General features: G+C 41.7%; 1 protein-coding gene across 1 annotated transcript in view; it reads right to left on the minus strand.

Annotated features, from left to right (window-relative positions):
* Positions 1-264: 264 nt before the first annotated feature.
* Positions 265-15,025, minus strand: part of RAP2A (RAP2A, member of RAS oncogene family) — a 49,016-nt gene continuing 34,255 nt past the window's right edge. The window contains exons 2-3 of the mRNA XM_078390814.1: positions 10,077-10,158; positions 265-2,891 (exon numbers count right to left, since the gene is read on the minus strand). Coding sequence (XP_078246940.1) covers positions 2,730-2,891; positions 10,077-10,158 — 244 coding nt within the window. The 3' untranslated portion in view covers positions 265-2,729. The remainder of the gene's footprint in view (positions 2,892-10,076; positions 10,159-15,025) is intronic.

The following is a 15,025-nucleotide window of genomic DNA, read 5'->3' on the forward strand; positions in this document are numbered from 1 at the left end:
AGATTTCTCAGGAGATAGATAAGGTGGTCAGGCACTCCCACTTCTTTAAGAACTTGCCATAATTTGCTGCGGGCCACACAGTCAAAGGCTTTTGCGTAGTCAATGAAGCAGAAGTAGATGTTTTTCTGGAACTCTCTGGCTTTCTCCATAATCCAGGACATGTTAGCAATGTAGTCTCTAGTTCCTCTGACCCTTCGAAATCCACCTTGTACTTCTGGGAGTTCTCAGTTCCACATACATACTGCTGAAGCTTACCTTGTAGGATTTTGAGCATAGCCTTGCTAGCGTGTGAAATGAGTGCAATTGTATGGTAGTTGGAGCATTAGCGGGTGTACTCTAGTGCAATTTACTACACCAAGCAATAGGATTACAAACACTTTATAGTTCAGTCCTCTACCAATCACAACAGCGTGATGTGTTAAGTAGCTCATTAAAAACAAAAACAAAAAACAAGCAAGCAAACAAACAAACAAAAATTGGTCTTCATGTAGGGCTACCAATCCCTTTCTCACTTCTTATATTGGGCTCCAGAAGTAAGAAACCTATCCTGTTTGGCAACTAACCAACAGGAGACATTTTCAGTTTGTAAGAACATTGAAGGACATTAGCCTGATAGAGTCCTATTTAGATGTCACTATATTACATGTTCAAATGATCCATGGAGGGATAGTGGGGTCTCTTCCCCAATGCTAGCTTCCTGCAGCTACTTCCTGTACATTCCCATGTTTGGCAGGAAGCTCTGAAGAGAGTTTTGAAACATGCTCCTATTTGCAAAGAACATTGTAAGCATATTCTACTGACGGCAGTTTGAATCTTCCTTCAGATTAATGCCTTGTTCTCTAAGAAGCATTTTTTTTTCACTGAGGACGTAACTAAACAGGAAGGCAGTCCCAGGTTGATTCAGGTTGATTTGAAATTTCCTATTTTATGGCAGATACATAGCTGCTGTTGTTCACACAGAATGTTTAATTATCCGGGCAGATTTTGAGCAAGACTCTATTGTACCATACCTCAAGTCACCTCAATTGTCACTGGGATCACAGGTTCTTCCCCCCCCCCCCCCGGTCATTAATTCCACTCTTTCCCCTGCCTTTTTCTTTAAAAATCATTTTGGCAAATGAAATAGCACTAAACTGACATAACAGCAGGTGATACTCTGGCACTTATCTGACATAACAATTTCCTTTTTTTAAAAAAATGCCCCACTATTAACATCACTCTAAAGCACATCTACCTTAGACCAATGTACGTGATTAATATGCATGCCAGAAATCATAAGAAAGTGATGCGTGTGGAATAGCTACAAAAAGCCATGAATGTCTGTTTAAAAAAGAGTAATGAATGCCAACGGAGACAAAAAAAAAAAAGAAGGCTTACTTTTTGCTAATTGTGTATCATGAAATCAATGGGAAAAATTGAATTTAACTATGCCAAATCAGGCACAAACTGCAGAATAAATTGCAGTGTAGTCGCACTTTGAATCAACTTTTAAAAAAGTTGTCCACTCAGTGTTGGAATCCAAAGGCTAAAGGGGTGAAGCTTTCAAGTGTTTCCCATAAAAATGTGGAAGATGGGACATTTTAGGTCTTTCCTCCTGAAAAAGATTTCTCTCCTTCTCCTTCTCTCCTTCCAGTGTCAAGAATATTAGGGGAAAAGCTATACAGAGGTGACTTTCTGACAAGATCATTGCTCCCTTGACAAGTTACAATGGTGTCTGTTCAGAATAGATTCATGCATGTTAACGTTCCCTTCTCCCCACACATAAATGAAATGCCGATGATGCAGTTAATGTACATGTTAATGGGCTAGCAATATACAAAATGATAAAGAATACATTTTCCATGAATGGAAATTGATATTCCCAGAGTTGTTCCTACACTGAAGAATGATTCTGATTCAGAACACTCTTACTTTTACAAGAAGGGATTCCAAAGGCTATACAAGTTGTGGTCATTGTCCTAAAGGCAATATTACTCTCTCTCTCTCTCTCTCTCTCTCTCTCTCTCTCTCTCTCTCTCTCTCTGTGAGTGTGTGTGTGTGTGTCTGTGTGTGTGTGTGAGTGAGTGTGTGAGTGAGAGAGAGAGAGAGAGAGAGAGAGAGAGAGAGAGAGAGAACTTTTTAGAATTACAGCTTCCATTGGCCACCCATGAGCAATTTAAAAAAAAAAAAATTAAAATGGTTTTAAATAACTAATTGGATGGGCTCTTCCAATTTATGTCAAAAGTGTAATGGGAATTAACTGAGGGGAAAACTGTTGCATGCTCTGTACTAATCACGCCTGAATTTGGCTAGCCCTGCAGGATCAATGTCTTATTTTCTGCAATTCCTTCTCTTTTTTTCCTGAGACCAGCTTATTTTGTAGGTTGCAATGCAGTCTGCAAAGGGAAGAATAATCTGTTCACACACACACACAACACACATTTTAGAAACAGCAGGAACTGTCAGGTGCCTTTGATTCCAGTTTTGGGAGAAAGACGAGATCTAAATCAAAATAAATAGATCACCAATATAGTAGGTGTGTGCACAGTTTTGAGAAACATGCAAACATAGATCAAGTCAGTGGCATATGTATGATTTTAGAGCAACTACAAGGCAGAACAAGGTCCCTGTTCACCCTTCAGGCAGAGCAACATCACAAAGATTCCTTCATATCCCATTAAGTATTTGTACAGTACAGCATTTGTACAGTTTAAAAAATAGTCAACAATCTGAACTGAAAAAAATGGAGTTCAAAAGTAAGCTCCTGGTGTCAAAGGAGAAGCTGAGTGACAGCTGAACCCCCCAGTAATACCCATGATCTCTCCTGGACACTCCAGCCATTTAGGCACTAGAGAGGCCCCCATGCAGCATCTGTGTCTTATTTCAGCCATTCTGCCAGCTATTTTGCAGAGCTGTAGGAGGAAAAGAAAGAAATGCTTAGGCAGGCTTATGCATTCTGAAATATTCTTTTTCTTTCCTCCTCTCAAGCAACTACCTATACCATCTGTCCCTCACAGCCCATGATGCTAAGAAATGGTGACACCTAAGGAAGCCAAAAAAAGTTAATACTAGAAATTCTGGTTTGATTTGGTTTGGTTGTGACCCTTTCCCTTTGGAACAACCGTCCAACGGAAGTTCATCAGGCACCTCCCCTCTCAGTTTTGAAGAAATTTGTAAAAACAGTATTATTTTAAACCACCTTTTATTAGTGCTTTACTACCTGTAATGCCCAAATCTGTTCAATTTGTCTAATTTATTTAAGATCAGTTTTAGCTGGGAACAGGGCTTTATTCTATTTTATGATATTCATTGCAAAGTACTTGGTTCCATTTATTCTAATATGATTTTAAGGTGTGGGGCAATATATGCTGTATTTTTCCATGTATAAGATGCCCCCATGTATAAGACACCCCCGCTTTTCTAATCCAAAATTAAGAAATCTAAGTGGGGCTTGGCAAGTATAGGGAGAAAGGGATCAAAGCACTGCAGGATCACTTTGATCCCTGCTTTCCCCTCCACTTGTTTGTGTTCTCTCCTCAGCTTACTTCCATGTATAAGATAACCCTCAATTTTTAGTCTAAAGATTTTAGACAAAAGTATAGTCTTATACATGGAAAAATATGGTCAGCTAAACAAACAAGCAAGCAAACTTAGTTTATGTAACTTTACTGAAATGTTATTACACTATTAGGACTCTGTGTGTGTGTGTGTGTGTGTGTGTGTGTGTGTGTGTGTGTGTGTGTGTGTGTGTAAGGATAACTGCTCTATGGCTAGGTCACATTTGAGTGGATAGGTCACATAATCAGGATGCTTTATAGCCCATCCAGATCATAGCTATTTGCTTTGCCCTCTACTCCCATGATTTTTAAAAACATCAGATCCAGAAATGTACAGATATCAGGATAGACCTGTGGATAGAGCAGGTCAGAATATCTCTCCAAAGGTACAGAGTGGCTCATGGGGCTTCCACATATCTGTACTACATGTTCAAATAATCTAATATATGTATACAGTATATGGTTGGAATGGATCAGACTAAGGTGAGAGAGTACTCTTCTTATCACAGGTAACATAAAGGAAGATCCATCCATCATGCCCATTCATAAATAGAGTCCATTCCAGGGGCTGGAAGAATTACCTTTTCTAAAGCTACCTATCTCAAAATCTTCCAGCCAAGATGGCTACTGTTATATTGGAGTTGCAGTCCAACATAGCAACTTGGCAAAAGTTTGCAGCCCTACAAGATACCAGGGATAGACTCCCTGTAAGAAAATTATGTACTCCTTGCAAGATACATTTCACTTTATTGACAAGGAAAATTGAATCTCTTGCACATGAAACAGCCACCTAGACCAGTCCTAGATGTGCACAATCTGGCTACAAATGCTTAGTCACAAAGGAAAACATTATGTACTTGCTTAGATGCACTTGTAGGATATTACATATTTCAGAATTAAGTGCAAAGGCTCAGTCCTGGAAGAAGTCCTGCCATTAAATCAGATACATAGCCTATAAAAATCACCCTGCAATTGCAATAGCTAAATTAGTCAGGAAGGCAATGTTTGCCATCTATAGCTAAAACATGACTGTACCGTGAACAGTATTTTAGCTGTAGATGGCACAGATGGTACTCCTGAATAACTTGTCTATTGCAAGCGCAACATGCTTTTTATAAGTTTTATGTCTAAACATGGTTACTCTGGTTTGAACGAACAAAATCATGAGGAAAAAAAATATTGTTAGGCTGTTGTTAACTCAAGGCAGGCTTGCATAAGATAAGTGCCCTATACTGAAGCCACTTCTGCGTATGACTGAATCTGGTATGACCTAGTAGCAAATCCAAAGCCTTCTTTACTACATGTGTCCCTGAAAGGCTCCAACAATGGTTTCCCATCACATGTGCACACTGCAAAATAGATGTGTAAACTGCATATAACTGCCGACAAAGAAAGAAGTGCAGGGTATAGGCTTGCTCTTGAGGAAAATGGCCCTAACTCAGGGTCAAACAGGGTGACACAGATTGCATGTCATTATTAGCAGGAAGTCTTGAAACATGGGAAGATGATTGATTGTCACAATGGAATTTTTCCTCACCTCTCATATCTATGAAATCACCTTGGTTTATTCTATAATTGGTTATCAGGAGGCAAAAAAGGTTCATCTGCAAGTCTGGTTCCTCGGGGATGAAAACTAGGGGGCATTGTGTCAGTGGAACATTAATATGCTTGCATCTTCTAAAAATACACTAACTGTACTGTCCATTTTAACGCTCAGGGTCTCTCTCGGTTCTACACATGGCTTAAAAGATCCTTGTGAAGTAATTTGAATTGCTCAATGAAAATGTAATGTTAAACAGTACAAGAGCACAAGATGGGAATACTTAGGCATAGCATCCATTGCAGTCATGAACAGATATTCTGATTTTTCCACTTGTGTGCAAGATGGAATTTGATGCAGGTATAGGCTTCTTTCATTATATATTACTGATGTATGCTTATTTGTTAGACCAGCGGTTATTCATCTTTTCTTTACCACAGACCCCTTTTCAATATATTTCATTGCTGCAGACCACCAAGACTTACCTCAAGATTTAAAATCCTAAAGTGTGTCAACAATTTATTTAAAGTTAGTAATGAAGGGTCTCATAGACAGATATTGCTTGCTATAATGGTGATGCTTTTTAAGATAACTGGAAGAAGCTTTATTTTCCTTTGAACACAATGCACCCTCATCAACAGCATCAGTTCTTTTATGTTTCAAATTCAGGCAGTGATCCATTCTGAGGCTCAGCCAGAATGTATTGTTATGAAATTCACTGCAATAATATCGAAAGTTACTTTACCCAAAAATAACCAAATGGTTTTATTAGCAGAAATCAAAGAAGAAACACGATCACAAAGTCCATCCAAGCACTCACTCACAATGACACTGACTGACTGACTTTCTCTTTCCGCAGCTTCCGTCTGGACAGTAGCAAGAAATGCCTCTCTGCCACTCAGCATCATTCACTTGCACGTTCTCCCCATGTGTAGAACTCTCAAACAGTTATTTGCTATCAGACAGTTATTTTCATAACTGATTTTTACTTTTCTTTGTTTTTAATGGAGGTGGCAGGTTAAAAAAGCCAAGTTTTAAACAAACGAGCAAGGGAAATTAAGATTTTGTTCTACGTTTCCTTTTCTTTTTTGCTTTCTTTCATCCATTTATTCTTTCTATTTTAATAGCAAAAGATCATAACATTTCTTCAAGCCTTTGCGACCCCCCCATGAGGACGTTGCGGACCCCCGGGGGGGGGCACAGACCACAGGTTAAGAATATATGTGCTATGCAAATATTAAAGCAAGGATGGACAATTTATGGACTTCTGGATGTTATTGGACTACAAGCCCTATTGTCCCTAGTCAGCATAGTCAATAGTGAGCAATAGTTGCACTCCAACAACATGTGTAGGGGACATGTTTTCCCCATATCTATAGCAAAACAGGAACTTCCTTAGCCTCTGAGCAGAAGGTCACCCCATCTTCCAAGCTAACATATTTACATTTGCTTTACACTACTTACCACGAAGGTCCAAATAATAAGATTCTAGATCCTACAAGGAAAGCTTGAGATATAGCTCTGGGACTGCCTCCTGGGCTCCTAATAGAGGATATGAGATGGCTGTGCAAGGGACAGAAATTCAAATTAACAGATGTGATTTTTCTAAGGTGGGATTGCATTTGACAGAGGGTATCTATCAAATGTCCAGAGCTTCTGTTTGGTCAAACTGTAGCTGGCAACCCAAATACTCCATCATATTATAAATTAGAAGAATCACCCTGAAATTTTGCAACAATACTCTCTGTCACATACACAGGAGCAGGGGCGCAATCAGTCCTCAGGTTATATGAGCTGGTGGTTCTAAGTAAAAGAATAGACTAACACTCTCCTCACATTAAGCACAGGAGAAGAGCCGTGCTAGACCAGACCAATGGCCTGTCTAGTCCAACCTGCTTCTGCTTGTGTTCTAGTAGTGTTGAGGGGCAAACTGCTCTGACAATACATAGCCATCATGGGTGGTGGCCATTGCTAAGCTGATCCTCCATGCTCATTCATCATGGCCATGGCTGGTGGAGCAGGATTTGATTGAGGCACATAATACATAAATGATTTTGGAAATGTCACTTTCCAGTGTCCTCTTTAGAGCTCAAGTTTAATTTCTGGCCCAGTTTACAGAGAGAGCCGCTTTAGCCAATAACTAATGTAATTGCTGCGTATTTAAAGTAAAATTGAATCCACTCTGTTCTCCACGACAAACACACTTTGGCTCAGTTCTACCATCTTCAGCAGAACTATCTGTGTATCATTCAGGCAAACAAACAGACAAACAGACAAACAGACAAACAGACAGACAAACAAACAAACAAACAAACAAACAACAACAACGTCGACGTCGACGACGACGACGACGACAACAACAACAACAACAACAACAACAACAACAACAACAACAACAATAATAATAATAATAATAATAATAATAATAATAATAATAATAATAATAATAATAATAATAATAATAAATAATGAAGAGAGAGAGAGAGCAAAGTAGAAACATCTGCCTTTCTACGAGGAAAAGATTTGCCAAGCCCATGCATTCAGCTTTAATTGCTGGATGTTTCGGGCCCTTGAGAAAAAATACAATCTTTGTAGTTAGAGCTACAAAGGTTGGGTCTATTACAAAGGCTTCACTGGAGTTTCCCATATTATTAAAAAAAGGAACGTGGGGGATGGAAACACCCCAAGCTTTTCCTATGAGATAGTCACAGCAGCTTAGCAGAACTAAGTTTAAAATAACTGGTTCGCAATGAACAAAGAAGCCTAGTACACCTATGGACAGCAAAACAAACAAACAATTTTTTTTAAAAAAATTGAAAATTCAGAATTATTTTAAATTGGACAGCCTGCCATAATTGAAGCTCACCGAACACAATTGTCATTATATAATTAAGGACAAATAATTAAATCCACATGCATAAATATAAATTAATTATTAACTCCTGGATAGATCAATGGTTTTTACATCTGGATGTGGAGCCAGAGGTTGGGAGTTTGATTCTCCACTGTGCCTCCTTAACAGGGGCTGGACTTGATAATCAATCGGATTTCCTCAAGTTATACAGTTCTAAAATTATATATACCATCAAGTCCATTCTGGTGTGTGACAATCCTTCCAGACTTTTTTAAGTTATAATGAAATCAAAAGTGTTCCAGTCTTATGGCACACTGGAATTGGCCACTTTGTCCAAGGCTTCAGAGATGGCAGAGTGTATGGCCCCATAAGTTACACACACATCAGATTATCTCAGATTGCCCCCTTTCCTGGGAGATACAGTTGGGATTTGTATTCCTGCTGCTACCCACTGTGCTATATACACCATCAAGCAATAATATTATATGAAAGGCCAGTACTATTCTCAAAAGTCTCCTGTCCAGGATTCATGATGTAACTATCCTTCCATTCACCTTCGGCTACATTTTGGCTGTAGTACTGCCTTTAGTTTGTTGACTGATGGAATTGATGTCCTTTCAAACCATCTGATAATTTTTTTTTCTGGGCAGTGTACAAAATCATTTAAAAATAAATACAACCATAAATGGAAACCAGAAAGAGTTTATAAAACTAAGATAAAAACCACCAGCAAAAATAAAAAAATACTACTATAGATTAAACCAGCATGTTCCATGGACTGGGTGCTGTCACTGGAAAGGCCCCCTCTTACTTGAAGCTGACACCCTTGAATCACAGAGTAGTAGCAGCTGAATACCTTGAGATCCGAGTGCGTAAATATAGGAGGAGACTTTTTTTCATGTAACCTGGCTCCCATGCAATTTAGTTTGAGATACAGCTTTTCAAATCTGATGTTGATAAACTGGAAGCACTTAAGAGTAAATCTAAGAGAGCAATGAAGAGTGCCATAGGTAAGCCATTGTAACAAAAGACAAATATTTCCAAGCATGCAATATTCCATTTTGAGGATGTGGTGCTAATTCAATCATTTCTGGATGAAAATGATTATTCTGATGAACTTCATTCCAGCTTATGACTCTTTTTTTTTTTTTTTTTTTTGAAATGACACTGCTTGTCCTAGAAGATAATCTCCACTGAGATGAGATGGGGAACGTGGCTTTTATGATTCTGCATGATCCCTAAGTAGCTTGTGATGCCATCAGCCATGGCAGAATAGACAGAAAGATTTGTGGTCGCTCCCCTCTTTCCTGGAATGCAAATGGCAGGAGATGGCCCTGTGCGATGCCTTGACTTTAGTGTCCAGCAAGGGGCAGCTATGAACTGTAACATCTACTTGACACTGCTCGGAGATATCACTTGAAGATAGGTCGAGTAGATTGTCATAAGCAGCATGCAGGTGGCACTTGGTCCTGTATCACTTTACAAACTCAGAACCAAATTAGATGTAGGATCTGTCAGATAATTTTCCCTCTATTATTTTGGTGTTTTCTTTTTCCTTTCAAAAATAGCTAATGCAGTACTCTGAGACACACTGGGTTGGGGGGGGGAGGGAGGAAGAGCTAGGCCTCCATGGTCCCAATCAGAATTGGGGGACCTGTGCATCCTCTTTGAGATAAGAGGAGGCTTCTCTTGGTGCTGTTCACCCAAAACTTCTTGTTCCCTAAACATGCAGAAAAGTGTTCCATCTTGCCTGAATTTAAAGAGATTCGACATGTATTAATTAGACTACGATTCTGTTCACATTCTCTTCACACTTGATTCCACTGAAGTTAGTGTGATTTATTTCTGTGTCCAGGCTTTATAGAAGTGTTGTATTTGTGTATATTCAATATAACACAAAGTGTGTATGTTTGATTTTATTAGACTTGAATTATAACCTAATCCAAATGCCTGCAAATGTTTGATCACTGGGGTTTTTTTTAAAATCCCTTCCCTGCACCAACCCTTTGTATCAGTAAAATAACTGCTGTTGGAGCAAGGTTTGCGGGAATGCATGGCAGTTGTCTGAGGAAAAGGATTGCCCTTCCTCCTGCTTTGCTGATGGAACAAACCTATTGACTTATGTAAAAGAATGGTTAGCTCTTACCTTGTAACAAGCCACTTTATCTTCAACCATAGCCACCTCCTTACAGTGTCTGAGAAAGACTTCTTCTGAGTAATTGTGTTTCCTGCCATATATAGAAAAGCTGTCAGTTTAAATTAAAATGAATGAGGAAAAAAAAGCTAAAAACGTGTCCCTTCTAGGCTGATCCATGGTCAGGATCAGGTGATGTCCCACAATTTGAGGGAAGATTGAGCTGTGATACAGGGCATTAAACAGGCATGTGCATAGAAAAGACTGGTCCCGTATCTTGATAAACCAAGCAGAAGAGATACCACAAGCAAGGGTGTATTTTCTTACCTCTAGATGAGGCAAGAACATCAATCTCCAGGGAGATGACTTTGGGTCCTAGGAGGCTGCCAAGCCCCTTCGTTTGCTACTACGGCCATAAAATGTAAGCCGGAATGTGCTGAAGCGGGGAATGTTTTTTATTTGAGCAGGAGTGCTGTCACAAACAACGAGATTTTAGCTTCAGACCAGGTATCTTCAGGTTACCTGCCTGTAATTGTAGTTCTTTGAGTGGGCCTCTGTGATTCACACTGCAGGTAATCTGCACATGCACAGAGCCTCATTGGATATTCTAGAGCTTCTGTGATAGCAAAAAGATACATTAGTGCAGACCCCTCCCCCTCGATATATGTACCTTGGCGCCAAGGCTCTCCCTTCAGTTAGGTCAACTGCCGCATAAAACAAGCAGGGCATGACAGTGGGGAGGCCGGGTTAGGATGTGTGAATCACAGAGGTCCGCTCAAAGAACTACAATTACAGGCAGGTAACCTGCCATTCTTCTCTGTGGCCTCTGTGAATCACACTGTGGGTGATTAACAAGCTGTGTTACCCAGAGGAGGGTGTCATGCCAAGGTAGATGACAATACAGCGCGCCCAAAGGTGGCATCAGTCTTCTGTGAACATCCAATCTATAATGGTTGATGAAGGTGGACAGCTGTGACCAGGTGGCAGAGGCGCAGACGTCCTGTAGGGAAACACCTCTAAGAAATGCTGTAGATGTTGCCAACGCCCTGGTAGAATGAGGGCAGATATTCTGTGGCACTGGGACTCCAGTGAGCTGATAAGCCAGCTGGATGGTGGAAGCAACCCACTTGGATATTCTTTGTGAAGTAATTTGAAGACCTTTAGCAGGAAGCTGATAGGTGACGAAGGGTTGTGTATGGGCTATATAAAAAGCAAGAGACCTCCTTACATCCAATGTATGGAGGATTTTATCTTGCGGAGTAGACGGAGATGGGAAGAAGGATGGAAGAACCAAAGGTTGGGACAGGTGGAACTGGGAAACAACTTTGGTTAGAAAGGAAATATCTACGAAGAGTCTGGCCCTATCCAGGTAGAATTGGAGATAAGGGTAGTCAGATCTTAAGGCTGCCAGTTCACTAGCACATTGTGCTGAAGTAATAGCCAGAAGGAATGCAGTTTTGAAGGAAAGTAACCTGAGGTCAGTTGGCACAGGGGGCTGAAACAGAGCCTTTGTTAAGTTGTTGGAGAACCATGGTTAGTGACCACTGGAGCGGTGGAGGATGCCCATCGGGGTATATATGTGATAGTCCTTTAAGGAAACATTTTACAGTAGGATGTCTGAAGAATTTAGCTGCTGGAGAGGTTGGTGGTTGATGAGCCACAATTGCGGAGAGGCAGACTTTGAGGGATGAAAGGGAAAGGCCCTTAGTTTTAAGTTGTAAGAGAAAATGAAGAATGGTGGTAAGAGAAGGGTTGATTGAAGGCAGTGATGCTGCTGAAGTAAAGGACTGGAATTTTTTCAATTTGTACATGTATGCTTTCCTGGTTGAGTTTTTTTTCGCCTGGTGAATGATATTCATAAGGGAGGCAGAATCCTCCACACTGCCAGGTGAAGGGTGGGCAGATATGGGTGGAGAATTTGATTGTCGTCTTGTGTGAGCAGGTGAGGCAGTCGGGGCAGGTGATATATGTTGGACGATAGGCAATGAAGGACTGGGAACCATGGCTGCTGTGGCCACCATGGGGCTATGAGGTGGAAACAGGTAAGCTAGTGACTTGGGCCAATGGCCAACAAATGCGTCTCCATGGGAGTGTTTGCCAAGTTTTGCACGGGAATGATAAAGTTTGCAATCTGGTTCTTCTGGGATGCAAAGAGGTCAATTGTGGGTGTGCCCCAACATCTGCACAGGGAGAGAAAGTCAGATTGGTCTAGTTCCCATTTGTAGGCTTGGGACTCCTTGCGACTGAGCAAATCCGTGAGGTCGTTGTCCTCACCTGCTATATGTTTTGCTGTGAGACAGATGTGATGGGCAGGGCACCATTCCCAGATGTCAACAGCCAGATAAAGGAAGCTCGGGGAGTGAGTGTCCCCTTATTTGAGGATATAATACATTGTGGTAGCATTGTCTGTGGCTATCTGAACCACTTTGCCAGTAAGGTGTACTCTGAAAGCTTTGGAAGCTTTTATTACTTCTAGTAGCTCCAGCTCATTGATATGGAGCAACTTTCCTCTTAGTGACCACTGGGCATGGATTCATAAAGATTGGCAGTGAGCACCCCAGCCGGTGAGGCTGGCGTCTGTCATAACCTGGATTTGTGGATGTGGATTTTGAAAGGGCCATCCCATCATCAGGTTGTGTGCAGTGTGCCACCATGTGAGTTGGAATGCGAATTCTGGAGTGACTCGTAACAGGGTATGTGGTGGAGCTGTCATTGGGTTAAATTGAGGGTGATCATGGAAAAAAGGAAGGCAATTAGCCTTAGAGAAAGTACCAAGAAGTCGAGAAGCTGATGTCCGAGCCAGAGGAGCCTCAAGGCAATGCCCTGAGAACTCTTTTTATTAACTTAGCATGACGACATAGTATGTTATGAGAATTCAGATAGGATACTAGTTACCTAATCATGACCAGGATTGGCTGAGGAAACTCTTTGATCTAAGCGAAAGGGCAGAAGAAGGGGTTACCCCACCCGCTGGCAGCCGCTGCTCTCTGCCAGGAGTGTGTGCACGTCACTGGAACAGAATGCAGGCTACAACCTTTAGGCAGAAGTTTCCCACATTGAATGAGACCAGGAATCATGCTTGAAGGGACCTCATTTTGAGGCGGTCATGTTGGACTACTGAAGTCATGGATGCCATAATGCCTAGGACACATTGGACCGTTAGTGCAGGTACAAGCGCATGAGGGGGTAAAGGCTCAGAGTAAGTCTAACAAGTTGTGACATTTGTCTGGTGGGAGAAGGGCTCGAGCATGTTTGGAGTCTAGGATCACTCCTATATAGTGAGCCAGTCATGCAGGCTATAATTTGGATTTTTGCAGGTTGCCTGCCAGGCTGAGATCCCTGAGGAGGGACAAGGTGAAGGAAATGTCTTGTTGAGCTTTGTGATGGGAATGAGCTACAAGGAGCCAGTTGCCAGGAGCCATGCATTTAGTGAATACCCGAGGAGCTGTTGCATACGGAAGTCTTTTGAATTGGTAGGCCTGAGTTCCTAGTTGGAAGTGTAGGTAAGGCCTGTGAGAAGGGTGGCTGGAGATGTGGAAATATGCATCTATTACTACGAACCAGTCCTTCTTGCATAGGAGAGGGAGGATAGTTTTGAGAGTAACCATATGGAACTTGGTGGTAATGATATATTGATTTAGTTCCCTGAGGTCAAGAATGGGTGTAATGTTCATCACTTATTATGGTAAATAAGTCATGTATTATGCATGTTTTATGCTGATGTGGTTGAGAGGTGGAGCCACTAGAGAGGTTAGAAGGCGGAACCCGAGAGGAGGAGTCAGTCAGTCAAGAGTCAAACAGTTGGCCGATAATGTCTGGCAGGCCTTTCTGACAGGCACTGATCGGGACAAAGAGCATTCTGGTGATGGTGCTGAGCGTAATTCTTTTCCGCACGCAAGGGCAAGCAGACTGTCTTAGCTTGACACCCATGTTGATGTACCAGAGGCTGAGGTGGTAGGCCTACTGGGGCAGGGTAAGGCACAGTTTCTGGCTGAGTTTCAGCATCATGCAGGCCTAGAGAGGCAATCAGAGAGGACGCACTCAGAGAGCCTGAAGAACGTTGCGGGCTGTCAGGAGAAGCTGTCAGTGTTCGATCCTCTGATCCTATTCGGGAGACTGCGAAGATGATTGTTGGTGAGGCAGAAATGGTTTCTCATCTGAAAGGGAACCAGTACAGACCAGATCTCCAGACTAAGGTGGTTGTGGAGTCATGGAGACAGCTTTCGGTGGCAAAGGTTCAGGCACCGAGGGAGCGTCCATGGACAGTTTCCTCTTCAACGCTGTCTTCGATGTCGAGAGCTTTGACTTCAACTGTTTGGTTTTATGCACTTGCGTGACCGTGGATGAGGAGGGCACAGGATTGGAGTGAAATGGAGTAGCTGATGGGCGCTGTTTTGCCACCTCGGAAACTGCTTTGTCCATGGCCTTAGCATGGGATATGGACTTGCAGGGAGGCTGAGCCATGGGTTTTAGCCAGCTGGAGAGATTGCTCCCAGAGCTGAAGCTTAAGCCGAGAAAGACGGCTGCGGAGAACCCCACGCTTAAAGTTTTTGCAAAGAGGGCACAATGGGATTTGATGAGCCTCACAGAGGAAAAAAAAGCATTTAGCGTGGCCATCTGAGAGTGGAATCTTGTTTTTGCAGGTCATGCAACGCTTAAACAGGCCAGAAGAAGCCATGAACTGAAGTTCGGTTATGAGGTGGGGGGGAAGAGACAGAATTGTTTCGGCCCCAAGGCTGGAGTGTATTTCTTCTTTGTCTGCAAATATAGTATTAGTAATCACTGTTATATTAAGGATAAAATTTAAGAGAATTGAATAACTTTCATTTTCTTTAGATTTCAGTTTTCACGCAGAAGGAATGATAGAGGCTCTCAACATGGCAGTTGAAAGAAACTGAAGGGAGAGCCTTGGTGCCAAGGTACTGTACATATAATGAGGGGGAGGGGTCTGCACTAATGTA

The sequence above is a fragment of the Pogona vitticeps genome, chromosome 3, assembly GCF_051106095.1.
Source record: "Pogona vitticeps strain Pit_001003342236 chromosome 3, PviZW2.1, whole genome shotgun sequence".
NCBI lineage: Eukaryota > Metazoa > Chordata > Lepidosauria > Squamata > Agamidae > Pogona > Pogona vitticeps.